This window comes from Mustela nivalis (assembly GCF_964662115.1).
Source record: "Mustela nivalis genome assembly, chromosome: 10".
In the NCBI taxonomy this organism is placed as follows: domain Eukaryota; kingdom Metazoa; phylum Chordata; class Mammalia; order Carnivora; family Mustelidae; genus Mustela; species Mustela nivalis.
Genome location: NC_139029.1, coordinates 19,603,109 through 19,627,735, shown reverse-complemented (window position 1 = coordinate 19,627,735; position 24,627 = coordinate 19,603,109). Strand labels below are relative to the sequence as shown.

The 24,627-nt window shown below is 47.2% G+C and overlaps 3 protein-coding genes across 6 annotated transcripts in view; 2 read left to right on the top strand and 1 right to left on the bottom strand.

Moving 5' to 3' along the window:
- The window catches only part of EYA3 (EYA transcriptional coactivator and phosphatase 3), a 108,366-nt gene extending 93,185 nt beyond the window's left edge, over positions 1 to 15,181 (top strand). For both annotated transcript variants that reach the window (XM_082684819.1, XM_082684818.1), the window contains 3 exons: positions 1,014 to 1,135; positions 9,900 to 10,000; positions 11,481 to 15,181. In XM_082684819.1, coding sequence (XP_082540945.1) covers positions 1,014 to 1,135; positions 9,900 to 10,000; positions 11,481 to 11,561 — 304 coding nt within the window. In that variant the 3' untranslated portion in view covers positions 11,562 to 15,181. The remainder of the gene's footprint in view (positions 1 to 1,013; positions 1,136 to 9,899; positions 10,001 to 11,480) is intronic.
- The window catches only part of WASF2 (WASP family member 2), a 937,387-nt gene that overhangs the window by 559,980 nt on the left and 352,780 nt on the right, over positions 1 to 24,627 (top strand). The gene's annotated exons all lie outside the window — the stretch shown is intronic.
- Positions 17,793 to 23,880, bottom strand: XKR8 (XK related 8). The gene is made up of 3 exons (XM_082684891.1): positions 23,585 to 23,880; positions 20,963 to 21,159; positions 17,793 to 19,381 (listed from the first exon to the last, which is right to left on the bottom strand). Exons 1-3 carry the CDS (start codon positions 23,875 to 23,877, stop codon positions 18,669 to 18,671), a joined length of 1,203 nt encoding a protein of 400 aa, XP_082541017.1. The 5' UTR covers positions 23,878 to 23,880; the 3' UTR covers positions 17,793 to 18,668.

The window sequence follows — 24,627 nt, the reverse complement described above, 5'->3', positions numbered from 1 at the left end:
CCGACCCCAGTCCAGGATAGGCCACTCCCTAACACTGGTTTCGGATAGGGGTGAGAGGAGTCAAAAAGATGCAGGCAGACACTTGGGTTAGGCAGGAGGCAAGGTCATTCCGCGCTGACAGCACATGTTCAGATCTTCAGAGAATATTTATATTTGAAAACCTTTTTTCTTTCCCCTTACTTTTTGCTCACAGAACTAAAGTTTGGTAACCCATGATCTCCAGCCCAGGAATGGGCCTGGTCAAATCAGAGAATCCCTGTAGGAGACACATCTCATATCCTAAGTACAGGAAGCTCCAAAGAAATGTATCAGAGCCCCTTCAGGAAGGCAGGATTCAGAAGAAAAGGAGAATTTAAGCAGTTTAAGATTTCTGCTTGAAGCTTAGAATGGGAAATAAAGATAGTCAAATACAGTCTACTATAGTACCCTTTTTGCTCCCTCCCTCGAAGCAGGAATTCCAGATACAGCCTAGTAGAGCAAACAGTAAAACTGACACCAACGGGTGGATACCCGCGAAGGTAAAGGTCATGTGAATGAAATTAATGTATATTCTGGAATCTATGTTGCCATTGTGTGAAAGGCAAAGAGGATTTAAATCATACCTTATTAAAGGGCTAAGTTGCATTCTGCTGAAATAATGCTGTGACTGAGTCTTCGTTACTGGTTTTCTAGAGTGTGCTATCAGTGACATGGGTTGGTGGTTTATTTATTACAAGTGCAGTGAGCTAGAATGGTCAGAAGGGAAATGGGACAAGAATCAAGTTGTTGGCTCAGTGCCCATTAAATATATAGAATCTCTGTCCTTTAATATGGGAAATTAAAAAACCTGAGGTAATTAGAGCAATAACCGAACATAGCACTGAACAAGTATCAGGCCCTTTTTAGTTAGTTTTTATTAATTAGATTCTAAAGAGGTTAGTTTTTAATAATTAGATTCTAAAGAATTCTTGCTCTCATATGAGTTTAGTTTCACTTTTTCCTTTTCTTTTCTTTTTGTTTTTTCTCCCTTCCAGAAAGAATTGTGTGAATGTGCTGATCACTACGACGCAGCTGGTTCCAGCTCTGGCCAAGGTTCTCCTGTATGGGCTAGGAGAAATATTTCCTATTGAAAACATCTATAGCGCTACCAAAATTGGTATGGTTTCAGTTCTGTTTCTTGTCACGTGCCTTATGTAATACTTCATAATTATGATGTACTTAATTACTTGTCAATCCCTTAATTAGGCACTTTATGTATATCTCTCTATAATATTCACAGCAGTCTTTTCCTAATATTAGTGGTGGGCCAGTTTAGGCTTAACAGTTGTGTAGCTTCCTCAAGACTCCACAGCTAGTCAGTTACATAAACCGGATTCAGATCCAGGTTTGTAGGAGTTTATCATATTCTTTCCATTAATAATAATTGAAAGGACATAGTATGTAGCTTGGAAATCTACTTTTACCTCATCCCAGATTTATTTTTATCTTCCAGAGAGAGTGGTACAGTATAGTCTAATAGAAAAAGCACTAGATTAAAAATCAAAGACTAAGCTGTATACTTAAAACTGTTTAAATTCCTCACACCCATTCAGATGGCTGCCGTCAAAAAAAGAAAAATCGGGGTACCTGGGTGGCTTAGTCAGTTAAGCATCTGCCTTCAGCTCATGTGATGATCCCAGGGTTTTGGGATCGAGCCCTGAATTGGGCTTCCTGCTCAGTGGGCAGCCTGCTTCTCCCTCTCCCTCTGCCACGCCCCCTTGCTTGTGCTCTCTCATTCTCTGTCAAACAAATAAAATGGGAAAAAAAAAACAAACAAAAAATGGGGGGGTTACCTGCCTGACTCAGTCAGTGGAGCATGCAACTCTTGATTTCGGGTTCATGAGTTCAAGCCCCACATTGGGTGTAGAGTTTACTTTAAAATAAAGTTTAAAAAAAAATAAGAAAAAGAATAACAAGTGTTGACAAGGATGTGGATAAATTGCAGCCCTTCTGCCTTGTTGGTGGGAATATAAAGTGGTAGGACTACTGTGGAAAACAGTATGGTGATCCCTCAAAAAATTTAAAAAAGAAATATGACCAGCAATCCCACTTTTGGGTATATATCCAAAAGGATTGAAAGCAGGATCTCAAAAAAATATTTGCACTCCCATGTTCATAGTAGCGGTATTCACAATAGCCAAGAGGTGGAAGCAACTCAGATGTCCATCAGATGAATGGATAAACAAGATATGGTATATACATACAGTGGGATATCACTGTGCCATAAGAGGGAAGAAAATACTGTCGTATACAACCACGTGTCAGCCTTGAAGACGTGATGCTAATGAAGTAAGACAGTCACAAAAAGGCAAATACTGTGAGTTTCTTAGTCAGACTCATAGAGACAATGTAGAATGGTGATTAACAGAGGCTTAGAGGAAAGGGAGATAGGGAATTGTCGTTTAATGGGTGTAGAATTTTAGCTTTGTACCATGGAACGTTTTAGAATAATGTGAGTATGCTTAACACTGCTGAAATGTACATTTAAAAATGGTTAAGACGGCAGATTTTACGGTTTTTAGTACAGCTTTTTGAAAAGAAAAACAGTAATAAAGTCTAGAATTCAGGGCGCCTGGGTGGCTCAGTCAATTAAGCATCTGCCTTCAGCTCAGGTCCTGATGCCAGGATCCTGTGATTGAGGCCCACATGGAGCCCCACATCGGGCCTGCTTCTCCTTCTCACTTTGCCCCTCCCCCTGCTTGTGCTGTCTCTCACCCTCTCTCTCTCATGAATAAATAACATCTTTGAATAAATAACATCTTTAAATAAACAACATCTTTAAAAAAGAAAAAAAGAACTAGAATTCAAGTCCTGTCTCCCCCACTTACTGGTTCTTACCTTGGGCAAATTACTTTATCTCCTGACCCTCAGGTTTCTCATATAAAATGAGAAACTTCCAGAGAGGTTGTGAAACTCAAATGGGACTGTGTATATGAAGGTACTATTTAACCGCTAAAAATGTATTCAGTACCAAGTATGGGTAAGAGTAGGCACTCAATAAATATTTGCTGAAATAATTAATTGGCACCAGGTCTATACAAAACCAACTTGTTCCACTAAGAAGGCAGCAGAGTGTGTCACTCTGCTTCTTGTGTGCCACACATGGTCAGAAAAAGAGGACTCTGGCAGCCTTCTCATCATCTCTCCAAACTCTTAGAGTTCCTGCTTCCCTGTTGTTACCAAAGGAGAGGGTCCTGGAGTTTGAAGATGAGCTGTGGTTATTCATTATTTTTTTAAATCTACTACATACCTGTTGATCAGCTTTCTCCATAAAAAGTAGGTCTAGTTTTATATGTTTATACACACACACACACACATATACACACGTGTGTGCACTCATACCCCAGGACCTATGGAGGCAATAAGCCCATCAGATCCTGTTGACATTTTTTTTCTTCATTCATTCACCAAGTATTTATTTGTCACCTTTATCTGCAAGACATTTTTCTAGGTACTGGGGATATAGCAGTGATCAAAATCCTTGCTCCTAGTGGGAAGAAGTAGTCAGTAAACAAGTAAGTTAAGGAAAACAAAGCACATACATCAGATGGTGGTAAGTGCTATAGCTAAAGATCAATTAGGAAAAGAAGGCCATGTTTCAATTAGGGTAGTTAGGTGTGTCTCAAGGAAAAGCTTTCTCTCTAGCCCTTCCTTCCTTCCTTCCTTCCTTCCTTCCTTTTTTTGAAAAGTTAAGCAGAGACCTAACAGAAGTGAAGGAGTTAGCCATTACCCTTTACCTGGAGAAAGAGCATGCCGAGGAGAGAGAACAGCCCGTGGAAAAGGTTGGAGACGTGTTCAGGGAAGAGCAGGGAAGGAAGAATGTTGGGAAATAAAGTCACGAGAGAGCAAAGGAGAGGGTGGGGAGAGCCTGCAGGGCCCTGTAGATTATTTTAAAGACTTCAACTTTTATTCCAGTGAAATGCTATTTTTAGGTTTTGAGCAGAAGACTGACAAGAAATGACTTTCCCATTAAATAGGATTTAGGAGCTTGAGGAGGACAGCCAAGAGGCAAAGTGGGAGGTTATTGTAACAATACAGCATGAGATCCTGGATGGCTTGAAATAAGGTAGTAGTAATGGAGGTGGGGACGTAGTCATATATGATGATAGATATGTCTGTGATATATATAGGATATATTATGAAGGCATTATTTTGACAGGCATTGCTAGTAATTTGGATATGGGGTGTGAAAGAAAAAGAAGTTAAGGAAGAGTCCAAGGATTTTGGCCTAAAGCAGCTGAAAGGACGAAGATGCCATTTACTGAGATGGAGAAGGCCGTGGTAAGAAAGATGAAGGGTCTAGTTTTAGATGCTACGTTTGAAACAATTATTAGATAACCACGTGGAGATGTCAGGGAGGCAGTTGGATATCTGAATCTGGAAGTCAAGGGAGAGGTACTGGCTGGAGACGAATAATGGGAAGTCTTCACGTGTGTGCAGTTATTAAAAATGACTGGATAAGTCATAAGAATGAATGCAGACAGAAGAATAGAGGTCTGTGAACTTAGCCCCGAGTCCCTCTAATATTTAAATATTTGGATCTTAAGGTAGAACCAGCAGCAGTGTTAGAAGGAGAGGTATGTGAGGTAGGAAGGAAAATGAGAATGGTGTCTTAGAAGAGGACGAAGGGAGAGGGTTGGACTCCGATTGTGCTAATGGGTCAGGTACGATTGCTACATGGAGGCCATTACTAAACTTGACATGCAGTTTGAGCAAAGTGATGGGAGTGACACCTAATTGGAATGGGCTTAAGAGAGACTGGAAAGAGAAGAGCTGGAGATGGTAACCATATGACACTTTAGATCAATTATAAAGAAGGACAAAGAAATGAAGTGTAGTAAGTGGGGGTCATATGGGCTCAAGAGAATTTTTGAATGTAAGAGAAATTTATACAAAGTTTATATGCAAGTGGTAATGATTCACTAGATGAGAAAGGACAGTAGCTGTTGCCTCCTGTGTGTCTCACATTGCGAAGGTGCTAGGAATATAGCAGTGACAAAAATCCTCTGTCCTCTGGAACTGACCTTCACTTCCTGGTACGAGGGTAACTGGGTTATCCATATGAGGAGAAAAGCAGAATTGTATTCCTTTGTGCTATTTGCAGAAAGAAGTTCCAGATGGGCAAAAAAAACTTAACATGAGAAGCAAAACTTTGATTTTTAGAAAAAAAATACAGAAGAGTATCTATGGCCTTAAGGTAGAAGAGGATCTTATTTAAAAGTCCCCCAAAAAACAGTTTTAAAAACAGCAACAACAAAATGATCATTTTAATTGGATGATGCTCTATTTTATATTGAGTGAAAATATAAAGTTGACAAAACAAACCAGACTGGTAGAAGATAACTTGCAACTCTTTTACTTGTTAATTTGTGTACAGAGTCTGTAAAGAACTGTAAATTATGAAGCAGCAAACAGCATTTTAGAAAAGTAGGCAGAAACCTTGGAACAGTTTGCAGAAGAGGAAAATCAGAACACCAGTAAACATATGGCAAGTTCCTTAACCTCACCAATTAAGGACATACAGATGTCCTTAAAGTGTGATGCATTTCCTATTTATCAGATTAACAGGAATTTAAGTCTGGCAGTGCCAAAGTTATCAAGGAAATGGGAACATTTAACTTTGCCTATGGGATTAAAAACGGAGATAGCCTTCTTTTTTTAAGATTTTATTTTTTAAATAATCTCTATCCCCAACATGGGGCTTGAACCCACAACCCCAAGATCAGGAGTTGCATGCTCTACCATCTGAGCCAGCGATGCGCCCCTGGATATAGTCCTTTTTGGAGAATAGTTTGACAATGTGTAGTGGTTTGAGATGTGCATAACCCTATGATCAAGTAACTCCCCTTTTAGATAAATGTACTTTAGTACAAGGCTCTGCAGACTATAACCCATGTGCCAGATTCTGTCCACTGCCTGTTTTTGTAAAGTTTTATTGAAACATAGCCATGTCAGATCATTTCCATAGCTACTTTCACACTGTAGGAGCGGAGTCCAGTAGTTGCAACAGAGCAATATTTACTGCCTGACTCTTGACACAGAAAGTTGGCCCACCCCTGCCCTTGAGTAATTTTCACGTGCACAAGGAGACGTGTGAGGATTTTTTTGATGCCACATTGTTCATAATAGAATACAATTGGAAACAGCCACTCTGTGAACCTGTCCATGAAAAGAAAATAATCGCTATATCCAAACAGTGGGATGCTATATCACAGTAAAAAGTGAATGAACTAAAAGTACGTACATCCTTAAAGATTAATATGGGAGACGATGTTCAACACAGAAACAGTGCAGGTAGATATGTAAGGTGTGTATCATTTATCTAAAGGTCAGAAGTGTTCACAACCATATACCATATATTGTTTATGGATATATACTCACAGAGAGTATATATCATAACACAGAGTGTTTATGGATATATACTCCCAGAGAAAGAAAGGGTCAACGGATCCACAGGAAATCAAATCTGTAGTTTCTCATATTCTTTTTTTATCTAAAGCAACTGAAAGTGTTATAACATTCGACAAAAATGGAGCAGCAATAGATATACGGGAGTTTATTTTTATTCTCCTTGTTCTGTATGTTGAATTATTTTATTTACAAGGGATTGGGGGAAACCCACCCCCCTTCATGTTTTGCTCTCACAGCCACTGCTTCACTTGGTGTTTCATAAGAACCCAGGGCACGCAATAAGCCTTTCACTCCTGAAAGGTAGAAATTCTGTAGTGCTTGTTATATAGTGAGTTCTGACACCCGAAGGCTCATCAGACTAATGGGAATGATTTTATTCCCTCTGACAATACATGTGTTTATTTGGTAACTATTCTCAATCTCGTTTCATCCAGAGCTCATTTGCAAAGCTGTGGGTGGGTACCTTGCACCTTGGTAACTACAATGAGAGACTTGAGGCTTTGCTTGTGAGATGGGAGCAAGGAGAAGAAATATTTGATTTCAGAGTTATGATTCTTTTATGGCCACTCTGTTACCTTGGACATTAAAAAAGAATTCTCCAAATTGTTTCTGAAAGTCTCAGAAGTGTTTTTGATAGGGGAAGCCCAGAAACCCAATATTCTCCAAAGGCTTAGTTGGTCTTGCAGTTAGATTTAGCGGTTTGATGTTTGGTAAAGCTGAGTGATCATTGGCCATATCCTCCTGAATGGAAAGCTCATCTTCAGGATTGTTGACAGAGTGTAAAATGGACGAAGTTTATTTACCACCGGTACGGGAGTCATTTTTTTAATGTAGCTACTTCTTCACTGTGAGCTGTTCATAACTCTCTCTGTCTCGTAATCCTTTTAGAGGAGACATTCCTAAATGTGTTTCGTCCTTGACCATTACATGCTGTGACAATGAAAAACTTTTAATGTCCTTGTCCTCTAAATATGAGACATTCCTGGGGCACTTGGGTGGCTCAAGTCGGTTAGGCGTCTACCTTCTGCTCAGGTCATGATCTAGGGATCGAGCCCTGCATCAGTGTGCAGCCTGCTTCTCCCTCTCCCTGTGTTGCCCCCCCCCCCCCGCTTGTGCTCTCTCACGCCTTCGCTCTGTCAGATGATTTAATAAAATGTTTTTTAAGCAAATAAATATGAAACATTCCCTTTGTTAGGCCTTAGGGGAAAAGTCTAAAATCTGATTGATTTAAGGTTATTTTCCATAGACAGATCATAAAGTAGATTGGGTCTGGCAGAGGTCGTCTTAGTTTATAGGGATGTAATATTTGCCATGGAGTTAGACAAACAACTCTTCAACAATTTGAACATAGTAAAAATTTATTAGTTGAACTATTTAATATTTGAATTAGGGCTCAAGACATGGACTAGGCATCTGTTGAATAATTTATGAGATTAATATGTATTTATTCTGCAGACATTGACTGCACTGCCTGATTTGATTGTTGGGCATAACAATGCTATTGTAAAATGTTAGCACTGAAAGGGACCCAAATGCACCTGAGCCAAGCTTTTTATGACAAGGGGGAGACTGAAGCCCGAGCGGTCCAGGTGACTCGCTCAGTGGGGTTGAGGTGCCAGTTGGGCTAGGGATTTCAGAAACTTGCGGTTGCTCGGATGTGCCAAGCAGGACTTCTGGGTATGGGTGGATAGGTTCTTGTGGATTATCGTGTTGTTGCAGATTCGTGTTTATATATTTATTACAACAATCTTCCAGCAGATGGCAGTCAAGTGCCTTGAAGAAGAGGCACCTTTTTCTTCTTCACACAGGAACCCCCGTGCTAAGTCACTGGATCTGGCAAGAAGAAAGGATTAGAAGGTTAATGGAGCAAGATGAAGAAGGAAACAAAGTTAGGACCTTGCTTAACTGAGGAAGGTGGCAGAAACAGGGAAATAAAATATAAGATGGTGAAGAAAAAGCAAGGGAAATAATTTCCCTTTTATTTATGTAAATAAAGTATCTTTTCCTACAGCAGTATCATCTGTGCAAGTTACTGGTGCATTCCAGATGGGATTTGAATTTTGATACACTGCCATATTTCTCAGCTGTCTGCAGTGGATTGGAATCACCCTTTCCCAAAGTCAACTTCAGAGATCCACTATCTCAGTTGCAGTTACAGCATTCAATAGATACTATAGATGTGACATTCTAGATATTCTGGTCTGATTTACTGCCATATTCATTGGTACTCTGGGGGCTGTTACCCCCTGTGAAAGACCTAAGACCCAAGCCAAAACGGTGTCTGGAAAATGAAGAATTGGAAGAAAATGGCTGTTTGCCTGTTTCTTATTACTAATACGAAATCAGGACCTTAAGCTTCCACTTTTTTTTCCCTACACTAAAACAGTTTCCCTCCGAAATTATCCTTTCATCATGGCAAGATAGCCACAGCCTAGATTGGATCCTGGAGCCCGGAGTGTAGCTACTAGCTTGTTTGTGATCTGAGACAAGTAACTAATCCTTTCAATCCCATTTTCATCTTTACAATAGGGAGCTGTACTCCTCTCACTGGATTATTTTGAGAGTTCATTCAAAGAATGACCTTTGTAAGCTATAAAGTAGGGAGGTGGTATCCTAGCTTTCACACTGCCTAGACACCATTGCTTTCCATTTGTAAAAATTCACCACACTGGGACGCCTGGGTGGCTCAGTTGGTTAAGCAGCTGCCTTCGGCTCAGGTCATGATCCCAGCGTCCTGGGATCGAGTCCCACATCGGGCTCCTTGCTCCGCAGGGAGCCTGCTTCTCCCTCTGACTCTGCCTGCCACTCTGCCTGTGCTCGCTCTTGCTCTCTCTCTCTCTGACAAATAAATAAATAAAATCTTAAAAAAAAAAAAAAAATTCACCACACTAAGGGGCGCCTGGGTGACTGGCAGTTAAGCTTTCAACTCTTGATCTCAGCTCAGATCTTTTTTTTTTTTTTAAGATTTTATTTATTTATTTGACAGATCACAAGTGGGCAGAGAGGCAGGCAGAGAGAGAGGGGGAGGCAGGCTCCACGCTGAGCAGAGAGTCCGATGCGGGGCTCGATCCCGGGACCCTGGGATCATGACCTAAGCTGAAGGCAGAGGCTTTAACCCACTGAGCCACCCAGGTGCCCCTCAGCTCAGATCTTGATCTCATGATTAGGAGTTCAAGCCCCCACTGGGTATGGGCCTACTTAGAAAAAAAAAAAAAAAAACATACTTATTAAAATAAGAACCTAAAAAGCACAATGCTTAGAAAGTCTTGTTTTAATAGCACAATTCTACATTCTTTGGGCAGCAGGCCTGCTGATCTCCAGCTGCCACCCCCACTCCCTGCCATACAAATTACATGGGCTGTCACTTGTTTTGTCTAAGCCTAGGCAGGTGAACCAGCAGCAGCTCTTTTCTTTAGTGTTGAAAAAAGGTAGGGGGAATGTCCTAATGGGAAATTTCTTTTTCTCATCAGGTAAGGAGAGCTGCTTCGAGAGAATTGTATCTAGGTTTGGAAAGAAAGTCACATATGTAGTGATTGGAGATGGACGAGATGAAGAAATTGCAGCCAAACAGGTAACCATGGTAAAAACAGTAGTCCCTGTGGGAACGCCACAAGTAATTAGAAAAACGGTAAAAGTCAGAAATCGTAGCAATCTTGAGCATTTACAGTGTTTTCCCCTCTCTGTCCTATTTTTCTTTAAAAAAAGACATTCATTTTTTCCCCCAAATAGGGTTTTCCCTTAAGTTATTAGATCTTTCCTTTCCCCGCTCCCTGCCACTCAAAAATTTTAAAATCTTTGGGCTCTCCATCATTAATCCGGTGGCATTATTACCTCATTACGTTTTCATTCACTATTTTATTTCATTCACTATTTCATTCACTATTTTATTCAAGGATGTGTATCTTTTTTTTCAATGTGTTATCTTTGAGGCTTTGGTTCTGAAGTGCTTGTTGCCCTCTGGGCCGGGAGAAGACAGTAGTGGTTGGAAGCAGCAGTGCTGCTTGGTTTGAGGAAGGGAGTCTGGGAGCTAAAGAAGGATGACGTCATTAGCAGAGTAGGCAGTAGGCGCCTCTCAGCTGCTGCCTGTGATCACCTACCATGGCATGTACCCGTTGGAAGATGCCTTAGAGCTCCATCCATTTCAGCCTCTATGCTGTGAGGGACCTTTTCTGCAGCCCCTTTCCCAGAGGACTTTCTAGTCCTTGTTTGAATAAACCCAAGGATGGGGAGACTGCTGCCTGTGTGTCATGTTCTATTGTGGGGTCATCCAAACTGTTAGGATGTTCCTCCTCCCACTGAACTAAAACGTGTATCTCTAACTTTCACATCCTGGTTTGAGTCCTGAGTACGACGTAACAAGTCTGTTTCCTGTTTAAATACGTGTGAGCAGCATGCTTGAAAAACCCTGAGCTCACTGCCAAAAGAACTGCTTTAAGACTTTGGTATTTTGGGTAACTTGCAACCAGTTAGAGCAAAACGATCAGTCAGGCTAACCCGCTTCAGCTTCACAGAACATGGTCTCCCACACTTGGATTTTTTTCAGATCCCTTCTTTAAAATGTGGTTTCCACAACAGCACACGGTATTCTGGACATGATTTTGACAACATGGTAAATGGGATTATTACTTCTTAGATCTGTGTATTCCGCATCTCAGTCGTGAACAAGATTTGTACTTTGTCGAAACGTAGAGAAACTTTGTCTGAAATTTACACAAAACTAACCATCTGTAAGAAAATGTGATAGATTAATAGTAATTTCTCACTAGGGTCATTTTATTTGATCCTGAGGACCCTATATAATGGCTAAAACAAGGATGTATCATAAAAGCACAGTTACCAAGAAAGACCTGGCAAAAATCTCTTACATTTGTCAAGTGTCGTGTAGTGTACAAAGTCCTTATACATTTGACTTCCTTTTAACAGTCCAGTAAGGTGGGCAGGAGAAGAGAGTGTTACCAAGTGTCTTGGGGAAAGGAAGAGGTAGAGAGGTAAATACAAGCTCCCAAAAGAAGTTGGGTGAATCTGCTCTGAACTGTCCCCCTCTCTTCCAGCACAACATGCCTTTCTGGAGAATCACCAACCATGGAGATCTAGTGTCCCTCCACCAGGCTTTGGAGCTTGACTTTCTCTGAGAACTGGAATGAAGACCCTTCCCCGTGAGCTCCTTTTCCCTCCTGAAAGGAGCTAGAGACCAGAACCATCTGGGAACTCTCTCTCTCTCTCTCTCTCTCTCTCTCTCTGTGTGTCTCTGTCTCCCTTTCTGTCTCTGTCTCTGTGTGTGTGTCTCTCTATTTCTCCATGGAATGCTGGCGAGAACACAATCAGAACCAACAGCTGCAAGGGACGAAGCTTATTTTTGCTAAGAGTGAGCTGCGGCCCCGTGTTCACCGTCGTGCAGAGGCAGGAGACGGTGGGATGGAGAGGTCTCACCGCAGCGACAGTGCTTTTAATTCTTCGGGGGTTTGTTTCGTTTTATTTTGTTTCCAAAAAAATGAAGAAAAGAAAAGGCAATTCTTGGGGCAGAGTTGCACTCTTAGTTCGTGCCCAGTTTGAGAACTGCTCTGAACTTGCGGGAACAGGATACACGTGGCAGACTTTTGTGATACCATCTCTTGCGGTCTTTGTAATCTCCTTAGCTCTAGAACATATTCCCAGGGAATGTATATGTTATTTTTATAGTTAAGGGTCTGGTCTCTGAAGCAGGTTTTCCCTCCTTTCTTTTTCTAACAAGAAAGGGGTGTGTAAAGTTTCCTTGGAAAATAGCAATTGAAATGTCTAAAATACCTCTCTGTGACAGTAGCACCTCCTTTAGCTGCTCCGGTGGTCTGCTCTCTAGGGCGGTTTCCTTCCCGATCTTCCATCTCCTAGTCGGCTGAACTGTGGGGCACTGGACACTGATAACCTTGAGACTTTGGAATTTCCCATCCTAGAAGCCTTAGTCCTCTCTCCAGCCCCTGTTCCCCTTCAACCAAATGGCACAACCCTAGAAACTCCCTCTCTTAAGACATAAATTCCAAGCCTTCAGCTTGACTTTTATTCAAAGACTGTGTCCCAGAGGGCTTACCTCCCAACTGGAGGGAAAGGACTAAGGCTTTGTAGGAATTTCTGCTTCTTTGGCTCTTGGAACAAGAAGATTCCACCTAGTCTGGCAGAGAAGCACCCTTCCCCAGCAGCAGAGGCTCACCCCTCCCCCCTTCTCTTCCTTCTTAGTCACCAGTGCTAGACTCTTGCCCCTGCCCTGCCCCTCTGTACCTCCCATCCGCCTCCATGCAGCTCTGGCCAGTCGCTCAGCTTTGGACCCAAGAAGTTAAATCAAGCCTAAGAACAGACTCGTAACTACATTTGACTTCCTTTGAAGCCCTTAAGCCAAGAAAGGTATTTTGGGCATGTATTTACCCAAATCTCTTGCCTGAAACCGAGGAACAGATTGCTGTGATCAAAACCCACTTTTCCCATGGAACACCCTTTCTGCTTCTCAAATCCCTTTCTAAAATGGGAAACCAGAAGGCCAGAAAGACTTTCCTGATCCAAATGAGGGTGCTGGAACCCTACTCCATGCCTGCTATATGCAGAAACATCTGTCACCCTGACCTCTAGGAAGATTGGTGGGTGCCCGGCAGCTAATCCCAGCCTTAGAGTCCAGGTGTGTTTGCAGATGCTCCATCGCTCCAAGACGAATGTGGGCCCCTGCTCGGGCAGGATACACTTCCTAGCACTCAGGAAGTTGAGCCTCTCCCGGGCTGCCTGGAGAGGTGATCATGTCAGCCCCTCAGGCGTGCAGTCTGGGTCCTCAGGAGGAGGCGTCCCTTGACCACCCCCAGCTGTAATCGCTCACCCCCAGAGATTCTGTGCATCCCTTTCTGGAGATGTTGCGGCACTGAGGGGCCAGGCTCCTCCTGATGCCAGGCCACCAAATGGCAGCAGCGAAGACTGATAGACACATTCCTTCAGAACGGATTGAGAAAGTGCTCCATTCCTCACAGGTTTGGGGAAGGAGCTGGAGTCAGTGCTCATTACTTAGCTGTCTCTCTCCGACCTCGTTTCTTGACAGGTGAGGAAGAGATGAGGCATGGAGTTGGAGGCCAACCTTCCACGGTCTGTGTAGAGCACAGTTGTCCACATGCTCTGCCTGGCTTGGTAATCGATCTTAGAAAGCTCTGTAATGGGCCTTTCTTCCAGGCCCCAAGCCCTCCCCCTACTAGCAGTATAACTGTGGGTTCCCTGAGTTGGACAGAGGCCACCTGGTTGGGGCTGCATGTCAGGCTTGTGAGGCTGTGCAGTGGTTCCCCCCACCATGCACACAGGGCCACACACAAATACTTCCCTCTCCCTGCCTTTTGGGAGAAGTGCTCTATCCCTAGGAGTTAGACTCCTCTTTCGATGGTATTTCCCCCACCGCCCCCCTGACTGCCTAGCCTGGGTCTTTGCAAAAGGAACTTGGAATTGGCTAAGAGAAGTGAGGAAGCTCTATCGAGCAGAGCACCTCTGCTTTCTTTTGGTTGTTGCTGCCCCCATTACGGAAAATGAGAGCTTCTCGATTCCTCTTTGCCAAAATGAGTTGTGCAGGGAACACAGCATTCTTTTACCCTGTGTTTTTTTCCTCTCCAACACAAAGCTCTGGAAAGGAATAAGTGGGTAGCACTCTTGGAAGTTGAGGGCAAAATGGGTCATTTCTTCAAGGGGAAGCCCTCTTTACTAGAAAGTGACCCTATGAAGTTACCCACATCCTGAGTCTTTCCCCAGCCAGGCGCTGTGGGTTCTGCCAGATGGGTCTGCACGTCTCGTGGTGAGGACTGTCTCTAGTGCGAGGTCTGGAGTTGTCAGATGTGTCCTGGGTTTAAGAGGTGGCTTGACTTTCGAATGTAAAACTGACTGTGCCTTAGCATCACCCTGTCCAATGCCCCTGGGGCGGCTGGTGGTGTCCGGGAGAATAGATGCCTGTTCCAGACTTCGATGCCTGTTTGGGCTTTTATTTGGTTTGGGATGTTCCTGTCTTCGCTCTGCAAGTTGAGGGGCAAAGCTAGCGTCCCAGGAGACTTGTGCCACGGCATGTCCACAGTTTATACAAACTCACTTTTCAAGCTCCAGGTAGAATCTGATTGGCAAACTCTGGCTGCAGCACGTGGAACCATCTAGACATTCGCTACATTGAATGGTGCCACTGAACCACGGGGCAGAGGCAGGGAGGGGCGGAGCCACATTTTTTCTCTTCCTGGAGAATGACGGTCTAAGCCAAGGGTGGAGAGCCGGGGGCCTTCCTCTCCTCACTCCTGTAGAAGGGGGACAGTTAGGGGCCTTCTTAAGCAGGCTTCTACTTCTTACCACCTTTTTCATTAGCTTCCTTTTTCATCCAAAACTTGGAACTCCCCAGATATTCTCACTTATAAAGAAGCCAAATCTGAATTCTGGGATTCTAAAATATCCTAAACTATGAGAGAAAAATCTAGTTCTGACCCATCCCCAACTTGCAGGCCCTCTGTCCCTTCCTCTTCCGATTTAGACCGCTCCAGCAAGCAAGGCTCTGTGGCTAGTCCCTAATGCACTGACGGGAGCCATCTCATTAAGGACAGCTTGTACTCAAAACATAACCCTCTGGACTTCAGATGCCTCATTTAGCAGGAAAAGGCATTGAGTGGATCGGATATATTTATGTGACTGCGGGCATTCGTGGCTGTGTAGAGTCCTTGACCATAATGTTATATGTAATGGGAACTATCTTATAAACTTGAAAAAATAAAGTTTTTATTTTCTATACAGTGTGCTCCTGTGTCTTTTCTGAGTAGGATCAGCCCAGTTGCCCAGCTAAGTAGGCTTCTGAGTAGGGCTTCATTAAAAAAATCCGAAGAGCTCATTAGAAAGCTGGCACTCTTCAATAACCCAGTCATTAATTTCATCGAAAATAAAGACTAACCATTTGGTATAAACAAATGTACATGGGGAAATAAAATAATATTTTAAAATAACTTGCAAGGGAAAGTTTATTTCTTAGTTGTTTCTAAAATCTACTGCTTTTTAAAGTTTAGGACTGAAATGATAAAAGAGGTTTCATTTGCTGTCAAATTGTGCTGAAATTTAATTATTAAAGAGAAATCAATACATTGCTGTGATGAGCTTAACATGCAAAAGCAATAAAACATGATCTGATACTAAACCTCGCTTGATTTGGCCTCATTTCCTGTCACATCAACTACTTTTGCTCATTTCGTTTCTTCCGATTTGGGTCTGACTGTCCCTCACTGGTCTGGAAAACAGTTAAGAATCCCTTTGCCTTTTATTGCAATAAAGGAGGCCAGAATTCGGGCTAGCTTCCAAGTGCCACATGTGTCAGACTGTAAGATGTGGTTTTTTTTTCCAAGTTAATTCCCTCTTAGAAAAGGGGGTTGCCTTGTATTCTAGGCATTATATTTTTTAATCAGAAGGTACATATTTCGAACCACATCATAGCTGAAGCAGACTTGTTACATCTTTAACTTGGTCTTAAGTACAAATACTGGAGTATTACTTGCTTTTCAAGCCTTGGAGTAAACTTCCCTTCTCCCCTATAGTAAGTGTAACATCTGCTCATTTCTCAAAAACCTTTGTTTGGCAGGTAAAAATTAGTAATTCGGGGTGGTTTTATTCTTCAAAAACAAGTTTCTTATAAAAGAAATTCTTGATGGGATCTTGAAAGAAATTTCTAATTGCAAGTCATATCAGTGCCATCTTTTTAAAACTCTTAATTCTATGAACTGTATATAACAAATGAAGTGACTGCTTCGTTCCACAGATTTTAAGTGGTAGACCTTGTATGTTATTTCAATTTAATTACGTATTACCATCATTTGACAATTTTCATTTAGCAATTACAGATGAGAATTTAGCCAAAACATTAAGAATACACATCTTGAGGGCGCCTGGGTGGCTCAGTGGGTTAAGCTGCTGCCTTCGGCTCAGGTCATGATCTCAGGGTCCTGGGATCGAGCCCCGCATCGGGCTCTCTGCTCAGCGGGGAGCCTGTTTCCCTCTCTCTCTGCCTACTTGTGATCTCTGTCTGTCAAATAAATAAATAAAATCTATTAAAAAAAAAAAAAGAATACACATCTTGAGGATTTTTCTCAGGAAAGTAGGGAATTGCCTAAAATACTGTCTTCTGTTTGGGCATATATAGCATCTCCCCTGAACCTAATTTCTTCATATGACAGGAAGCTTGGAAACCCTTAGGGCCTATGTCCAAAGCTAGGTGGGGCACTAAGCCTACCCTCTGGGTTCTCCGCCCTTGATATTCTCAATGACTTGAGAGAAACTATAATGATTTCACTTATGGATGTGTTTATGGGTGTTTAAATGTATTCAATTAAAAGAACTGTCCTTTTATAATACTGTATGTCAATTATACCTCAATTTTTTTAAAAACCCAGTTGGAGAAAAAAATCCTTTTTCTAAGGCCATTATATCGTATTAAGAGATGATGAAGATAATAATAAATGATAGTTTTTACTGCCTTTTTTTTTTTTTTGTTAAAATTAAGTCAGCAGCCATGTTGGCCGTTTTACTGGTCCATGAAATTCAAGTCTGGAAATCACTGGACAGGATGATCCTGGAGATCCTTCCGGCCTTACCCTTCTACATCAAAAATCACCAGCATCGCCTCCCCAGGGCTTCCACCCCCCACCCGCCCACCTCTACCATCCTTGACCCCAGGCCAGCACAGCTGCCAAAGCCTCCCCCCTTTAGGGCGGAATCAGGTTCTCAGGGAGGCCTTCCCAGGCCATGCTACACAGAACTGGAACTGCCACCCACAACGCGCATTCACCCTCTCCCTGCGCCCTTCCCTACTTGATCTTTTACACTAGCTCGGACAGTTTTACTTATTCTGTTTGGTCTCCCCTAAAATGAATAAAAGAACAGAACTATCCTGGTTCCTCTCACACGGATGACTGCACCTTTTTCTTCTGTCTCCAGTGCCATGTTCCTGTTCCCTGGTTTCCCCAAACCACGTACCTTCCAGGGCAACAGAAGATGCTCTGGTCCTGCGCCCCACATCCACACCCCTACACTGCATTCCCAGCACCCGTACCATTCTTCCTCCGGGCTCTAGGGTTCACTTCCTGGTTCCAGAGGTGTTTGTGGCTCCTCCTGCCAGGCCCAGCAGCAAAGCTGGTTAACAGCACACACCAGAGTGGCTCCAGATCTGGGTTCTGATGCCCACCTGGCGGTAATCAACCCCACAACGGCTCACCAGATCCCAAAAGTTGGAAAACAAGGCTGAGAACCTTCCCTCTTCTCTGGTCCTAGGACCTTTAGCAATTTCAAGGGTGGACTTCACGTCCCTGACCCTTCTTTCCAGGTGTCTTTGAGCCCTGTAGATTTAATGACACAATTAGTTTGGAGGGTTTCATGAGGTTTTAATAATAATCTAGTAATACTGTTAAACAAAAACACCACATACATGCCCTTCACTTGCATAGACACGTAAGAATGCACATTCTCTTCCTCTCACATAGACTCTGAGGTAGAAAGTGTACTGTCTAAAGTAGAAAAATACTCAACGGGCTGCGCCATGGCCCAGACCACAGGGTCACAAGCACTTGGCTGAAAGATGGCCACTTGAGAGCAGGGCCAGAGGCCGGGCTGGCTGCACTGAAGTCTTGGGGAGGCGGACAGGGCCACTAGCTGGACTTCCCTGGCTTCCAGCATGACCACCCACTCAGGAGTAGCTAGAGATGGAAGTCTTGTTCCAGACTCCAAGGACAGAATATTCCTGCCACAGACAAGGCTCTCAGTAAACATCTGTTGGATGACCAGAATGACAGGTAAGGCAGAGGGGAAGAATTCTGAACACAACCTGGAGATCCTGGGCCTTCTAGTCCAGGATCAGGGAACCAAGCCATGGGACAGCACTTCCACCAATGATGTTGAAGATGGCCGGGGAGGCGAAAATACCATCTCTAGGAGCTCTGGGGTACCAACTCTTCAGTTGGTGGGAATGGGATGGGGAAGGGGCTGGGTCTCTTCTTTCCTTCCAAAGTGTCCTGTATGTAACTGGCGCCCCTGACTCTCCAGGGCCCAGCCATTCGCATCTTGTTCTCATCCTCAAAGGCAGGCCTGAGTCTTTACTCAACTCGGGTCTCCAGGGCCTGTCACATCGGGCATCGGGTGCTTCTGGAGGGAATCAAGGCTAATAGCAGCATCATTAGCTTATCGTCTGGATTCTACCAGTTGAGTCCATCCGTTCTGGGCCTGCTGGGTCTGGCCTCACCTCAAAGGACCCCATTTACCTCTTCTTTCCGTGGCAAAGCAGCCTCCGCCTCCCTAACCCTAGGGAAGAAGTTCTGCGCCAACCGGGTCATGCGGCTGTTGTGAGGCAGCTGAAGGCCCTCGAGGGAGCGAAAGCCCCGGGTCCCATCCACCCGGTCAGGCTCCCAGCGGCAGCTCGGGTGCAGCCAGCGGTAGTAGGCGAGCCGCAGAGCCAGGCCCAGAAGGAAGCAGAGGCCGCTCGCGGGCAGCACCACGTGCAGTGGGATCCCGCTGGGCAGCCAGCTGGTGTGAGTCGACCAGGTGACTGCCACGAGGATGCTGTCGCTCAGGAGAAACACCAGGTGGATGGTGGCGCGGCCCCGGGTATGGCCCTCGGCCACGTTGAACCAGGAGAAATAGAGAATGGTGGCCACGGTGGCCCGGTACAGCCACTCAGAGCGGGCATCTGGCATGAAGTCCGTGCCCTGCAGCCAGACCCACAGGAGCAGCACCAGCCACAGGCCCAGGAAGTGCAGGGCCACAGAGTAGGGGAAGAGAGCAGAGAAGAGGGCCACGGCCAGGACCCGGGGCCACAGCAGCAGCAGGTTCCACAGGAAGTAGACCACAGAGGAGCCCAGCCCCAGGGGCAATTTGGAGGGGAGGCAGGTGCGCAAGGCCCGGTGGTAGTCAAGCAGCGCCCACGAGATGCCCACGAAGGACGTGCCAATGCTGACCCCTGTGGAGAGGAAGCGGGAACGGGTGAGCCTGCATGGCACCCCCTAGAGGCCACGCATTCCACCAGGCCCCACGGCCACCCCAGGCGGGTGTGAGAGCTCCTGATGGCTAAAGGGAAGCTACAGCTAGAGAACATCCCTTCAAACAACCAAAAACAGACCGAGGGTCCGATCGTGGAGTCTGCCCTTAGCCGCAAGGCTTAACTTTTCAGGTGCTGCCAGGGCGAGACTCTTCCAGGATTGGGGCGGGGGGCTGTGTGACTTATGCACCCTCATCTGCACCCGTGTCACCCAGCATCTGAGTCCCCAGAACCCTGGCCACACCCTGAGCATCTGCTCGGGCCCTGTAACCCTTCCTTTCCCAGAAGAGCCCAAGCCTTTCTGGGCACTGAAAATCAGTAATGCCAGTTCCCTGTCTGCATTCTTGAAAACGGAAGCAGGAACTTCCACGGGTGGCAACTAGGCTGTGGCGGAAGCCGCCCTCCAGGCCGGGAGAGCCAGCCCTGCCACACACATAGAACATTCCGGCTCACACTGGGCCTTCACCTTGATTCTTCAACACTAGCAGTTTAGGGTGGGGATCCTCTCCCACCTCTTGGTGGTCCACCCTGGACTAGGAGCACCAGGACCTCCAGGGAGGGGTGCCAGCAGCACTGGAAGGCCTCTAGAATGTTCACTCCCCTGCCCTTCCCCAGTCCATCAACAGATGTTTACCGGGCATCTGTTGTGGACGAGGAGGCCACCCCAACCCTGCAAGCAGATCTGGGGCAATGGCCCTTCTACCACACAGGAGGTCTCGGCAGGGCTGCTATCCTCCCAGTTTGCCCAGCATGCTGCATTCGCTGACCTGGACAAGCTCAGCCCACAATACTGGGTAGGCCAGGAGCACGAGCCCTGGAGGCTAGAGTCACCCATCCTGACCCCACCCCACCCCGCAGGTGACCCGGTATACCTCACCCACTTCCCTCTGGAGTCTTAGCACATAGTCATTCTCTGTTGCCTTGTCTCTGAGCTCCTTCAGGGTACAAGACATTCTGCTCCCTTGGGGTCCCCAGCAGCCCCGTACCTGGTACATAAGAGCCACTGATGGAAATGTTCACTAAGTAGAAAGCCAAGAAAATCTGTCTCTTCCCTCACTCCCTGCCTCCTCTGCAGACAATGGAGACCGTCCCCATAGTGGCCCCGATCCTATGCACCCACAGCCCTCAAACAGAAGTGTGTGCCCCGGAGTGCCGTGTGCCCCGGACCAGATGCCTTCACCTCTGCACCTCGTTCCTCTCGTGTCCTGTGGACGGAGCCAATGCCAGCCCCTAGGGCCGCTATGCGTGGGAGCAGTATGGTCGGCAAAGTGCTCTGCACAGCGCCAGCCCTACGGCAGCCCCTTAACCCCCGTGGCCGCCACACTAGTCACTGGTCCTCATTCGGAAGGCTAAGGAGTAGCTTCCAGATTGAACACACATTTACCTAAGGGACATCCTCCTGTTTTCCAAGCAGCCTTTAGAAAAGAATGAAAACCCTCCTGACACTCATTGGCAGCTCCCCGACACCGTAAAGGGGGAACCGGCCCCCGGCCCATCACTCACACTGGTAGGGCTCGGCCCGGCCGCTCTGCAACACGATGGCCAGCACCAGCGTGAGCTGTGGCGTCGTCTCCAAGAAGGTCTCGAAGAGCCGCAGCATGCTGATGTCCATGGTCAGGAAGTCGGCATAAGCCAGGTCAAACTCAGAGGGCGCCTCCTGCTGCCACACCAGGAGCCCCTGCTGCAGCCCCTGCACACACCTAGGCAGGGCGGGTCCAGAGGCCCCGAGGGGCCAGGTTAGTGTGCTCTGTGTTCGGCCTCCCCTCTCCCACTGTGTAGATGGAGGTGGGCTCTAATCCTAGCTCGTCACTCACATGCTGCGGGGCCTTGGGCACAAGTAACTTAACCTCACCCAACTCTTTCATCGTAGAATGGGGATGGGTACCAACTGCCACCGCTTGGACTGGCCAGGATGTCCCCGGGTTATCCCAAACCCTGTCCCATTTCCCCCTTACAACATCCCCACTTGACAGATGGGGACACAAAACCGAAGAGCTAAGAAATGGTAGAAACAGGATTTGGACCCAAAACTGTGCGAATTTCAAAGGCATGCTATGAAATTGCCCCAAGTGACAGGTCTCAACTTTTTTTTAGAAAGCCTAAGATTTTCTTAGGACCCTGTGGGGGAAGGGGAGCCACTGAGAGCTCCTGAGTACAGGCAACATAGGTCAGATTGTGCTGTAGAAAGATCTCTCTGGCTATGAAGGAGTGGAAGGGGAGGAGGGGTTAGACGGGAAGGATAGGGTCATTTAAGAGGACTGTCCAGTGTGATGGACATGGAGACAGACACAGAGTTAAGGGAGTCCAGAGGTTAGGCAGTCAGGCCTAGGTGACCCATCAGCATGTAGGGAGTAGTGGAACATGTACCATGATCTCCCCCACCCAGAACTGATCTCAGTTGGCCACTGGGAGGTGAGCCCATTCCCTCAGAGCCAGGTCATTCACCAGACATTTACTGTCACTTCCCCTGGATGGACTTGACAGGACATTAAGGAGCAGGGGTGGCAGGCCCAGGTTGGGGCTCTCCCTCAGCAGGAGCCTCTGCCCGGGTCCCCTAAGGCCCCTGCCTCAGTCCAAAGGAGGAACAGACACCCCATTTTCAAAACCAAAGTTCAGTAAAGGCTGTCTGCCTCCTGCTCAGCAGAAATGGGACGAGAGGGGCACCTGGGTGGCTTAGTGGGTTAAGCCTCTGCCTTCGGCTCTGGTTGTGATCCCAGGGTCCTGGCTGGGATTGAGCCCCACATCGGACTCTGCTCAGCGGGGAGCCTGCTTCCCCCTCTCTCTCTGCTTACTTGTGATCTCTGTCTGTCAAATAAATAAATAAAATCTTTAAAAAAAAAAAAAAAGAAAGAAAGAAAGAAAGAAAGAAATGGGACAAGAGAGGACACAGTTACAGATTCAGGGCTCCTCGAGGCCACCAGGACTGTTAACAATTGCTCTCCTTCTGCCCACCCGGCATTTTAAGGAGGCCCTTGCAGTCCCTCAGGCAAAACCGCAATACTCAAAGCTCCTCTTGTCCCCTCCTGGAGACTCAATGCAGCTTTGTCAAAGCAAGATCTGGAGAGAATCTGCAGAATGGATTCAAGAGCAGATCCTGGCTCCAGTCGCCCCATCCCAACCCAGAGCACAGTGTGTCCTGACCCCACCGCAAGACTCTCGTCCCTTAGCTTCAGCTTCTTCATCTCTAGCGGGCCCTGCGGATCTGAGGAGTACCACCCACACAGACTTTCTGGAACCCAGCCTATGCCCAGCCCTGGCTGGCTCAGGGGACACAGCTGAGTCAGACCCCGTCGCTGAGCTCTTGCTTGCTCTGGGGATCAGAGGGTGGGGCGGGGAGAAGGAAACTGGGAAAGAGGGCTTGAGAGGACAAGCTCTGTTCTGAGGGTCAGGGCTCCCAACCCTCCCCGGTGACCCGGGGAATCAAGCCGGCTGACATTTGTTGAAGGCTTACTCTGCGCCGAAGCAATTCAATCCCTTATTTCTTTTAATCCCTACCAAACAGAAGCAGGTGCTACAACCAAATCCACTGGAACAATGAGTAAACTGAGACCCAGAGGGCTCAAGGGACTTGCCCAAGGAAGGCCCACCCACAACAAAAAGGAACATTTTTTGGATGGAACAGGTCAGGGGTCGGCTGTTACACTAGAGTCCACCAAGAGCCCAGAGCACCAAGTGAGGCACACTGGGCTCTTGCCTTCGCTTCCCACAACAGGCCAGCTGGCCAGACCTGTGTCTACACTCCTGTTGCCATTTCACAGAGGAGGAAACTGAGGCAGGGATGAGGCCGCAGAGGGTAAATTAGCTAGGACTGGAGCCCAGACAGGTCTGACTCCAAATCATGTGCCTCGTTTTCTTCTCTGGGCTTCAGTCTCTTCCCTAGTGCCACGGGGGTAGGGTAGCTGGGTTCTGAGGGCCGTCAGCCGGCCCCTCTTTCTTAGAGGCGGGGAGCTCACCTGTAAGCAGAAGTTCCCACAAGGGCTTAGCTTCCTCTCCTGGGTCCCGAGCTTCTCCTTCCCACCCCTCCCCAGTGTCAGGGTCCCCCCCCCCCCCCCCCCGCGGCTAGTGGCGCGGCTCCAGGGGCCGCGGGCTCCGCCCCCCACCCCCTTCCGAGGGCGTGGTGCTCACCTGTACAGGTAGCCCAGTTGCAGGAGGTGCAGCAGCGCCAGGCAGCGGCCGGGGGGCTGCGACTCGTGCAAGCCAGCGGGGTCGGCGCGCAGCCAAACCCAGCTGAAGAGCTGCAGTGCGACCGAGGCGAGGCCCAGGAGCGCCAGCACCAGCGCGGCCCACAGGTAGCGGCCGCTGAGCACATACTGGCCCGCGGCCCACAGGTCGGCGCCCAGGTCGATCAGGAAGGCGGCGGTGCCCAAAAAGCCCAGGACCACGTCCCAGAGGAGCGCGGCGCGGGGTAACCAAGGCATAACCCGCCAGCCTCTCGCGTACCTTCTCCTCTAGGTTCGGACCCGCCTTCCCCGCCCGGGGTCGCCTCGGCAGGAAGGAGGCGGGCGCAGGCCTAGGGGCCGCCCGGGGCCGGGGCCTCCTGGGCGGGACTTCCCCGTCCCGCCCCGTCCGGGGAGGAGCAAGGCCCGCGTACCCCGCGGCAGACGGCGCCCGCAGTCCCCACACGCCCCTGTCAGCCTGCGTCCCGGAAGGCCGCCCCCGGCTGCGGCCCAGCAACCTGCGCAGGGCACTCGCGTGCAGCCCCGCTGAGCCCCGAGGACCGCTAGGCCCGCAACGGCCGGGCGCGGCCACACCACCCTTTCTTAGCGCGGCCGCCGTCTAATTGCAATTGAGGCAAGAGAAGGCCCGAGACGACGGCAGTGGCTCAGGGCGTAGCGCCCGGGGCTGGACCGCGATCCCTCGCGTCCGCGTTGTTGCAGAACCGGATTGCGGGACTTCGCAAACCGAGTGTGCCTCGCGTGCGGGCGAAGGCGGGGGAATGGGGGGACGGACAAGGACACGGGATCCCTCAGGCGTATCTTCCCTGTGGCTCATCTTACTCTGTTCAGTAACTATTCAGTCACTCTACAGGAGTCGCAGTAAACATGAAACATATGAAAAGGGAAAACGCACAGAATGAGATGCTCGAGGAGCACTGTGTTTTGGAGGAAACTTGGGGGAAAATAATGTGCTGGGGACGGGGAAGGTCTTCGGCGCTTCATTTACTGCCC

Excerpts from the sequence above, each read along its gene's own strand:
- XKR8 (XM_082684891.1), bottom strand. The coding sequence starts at position 23,877 with ATGCCTTGGTTACCCCGCGCCGCGCTCCTCTGGGACGTGGTCCTGGGC. Across the intron at positions 21,160-23,584 it reads CAACTGGGCTACCTGTACAG|GTGTGTGCAGGGGCTGCAGC; the intron begins GTGAGCACCACG and ends CGCCCTGCCTAG. Across the intron at positions 19,382-20,962 it reads CCGGGCCGAGCCCTACCAGT|GGGTCAGCATTGGCACGTCC; the intron begins GTGAGTGATGGG and ends TCCTCTCCACAG.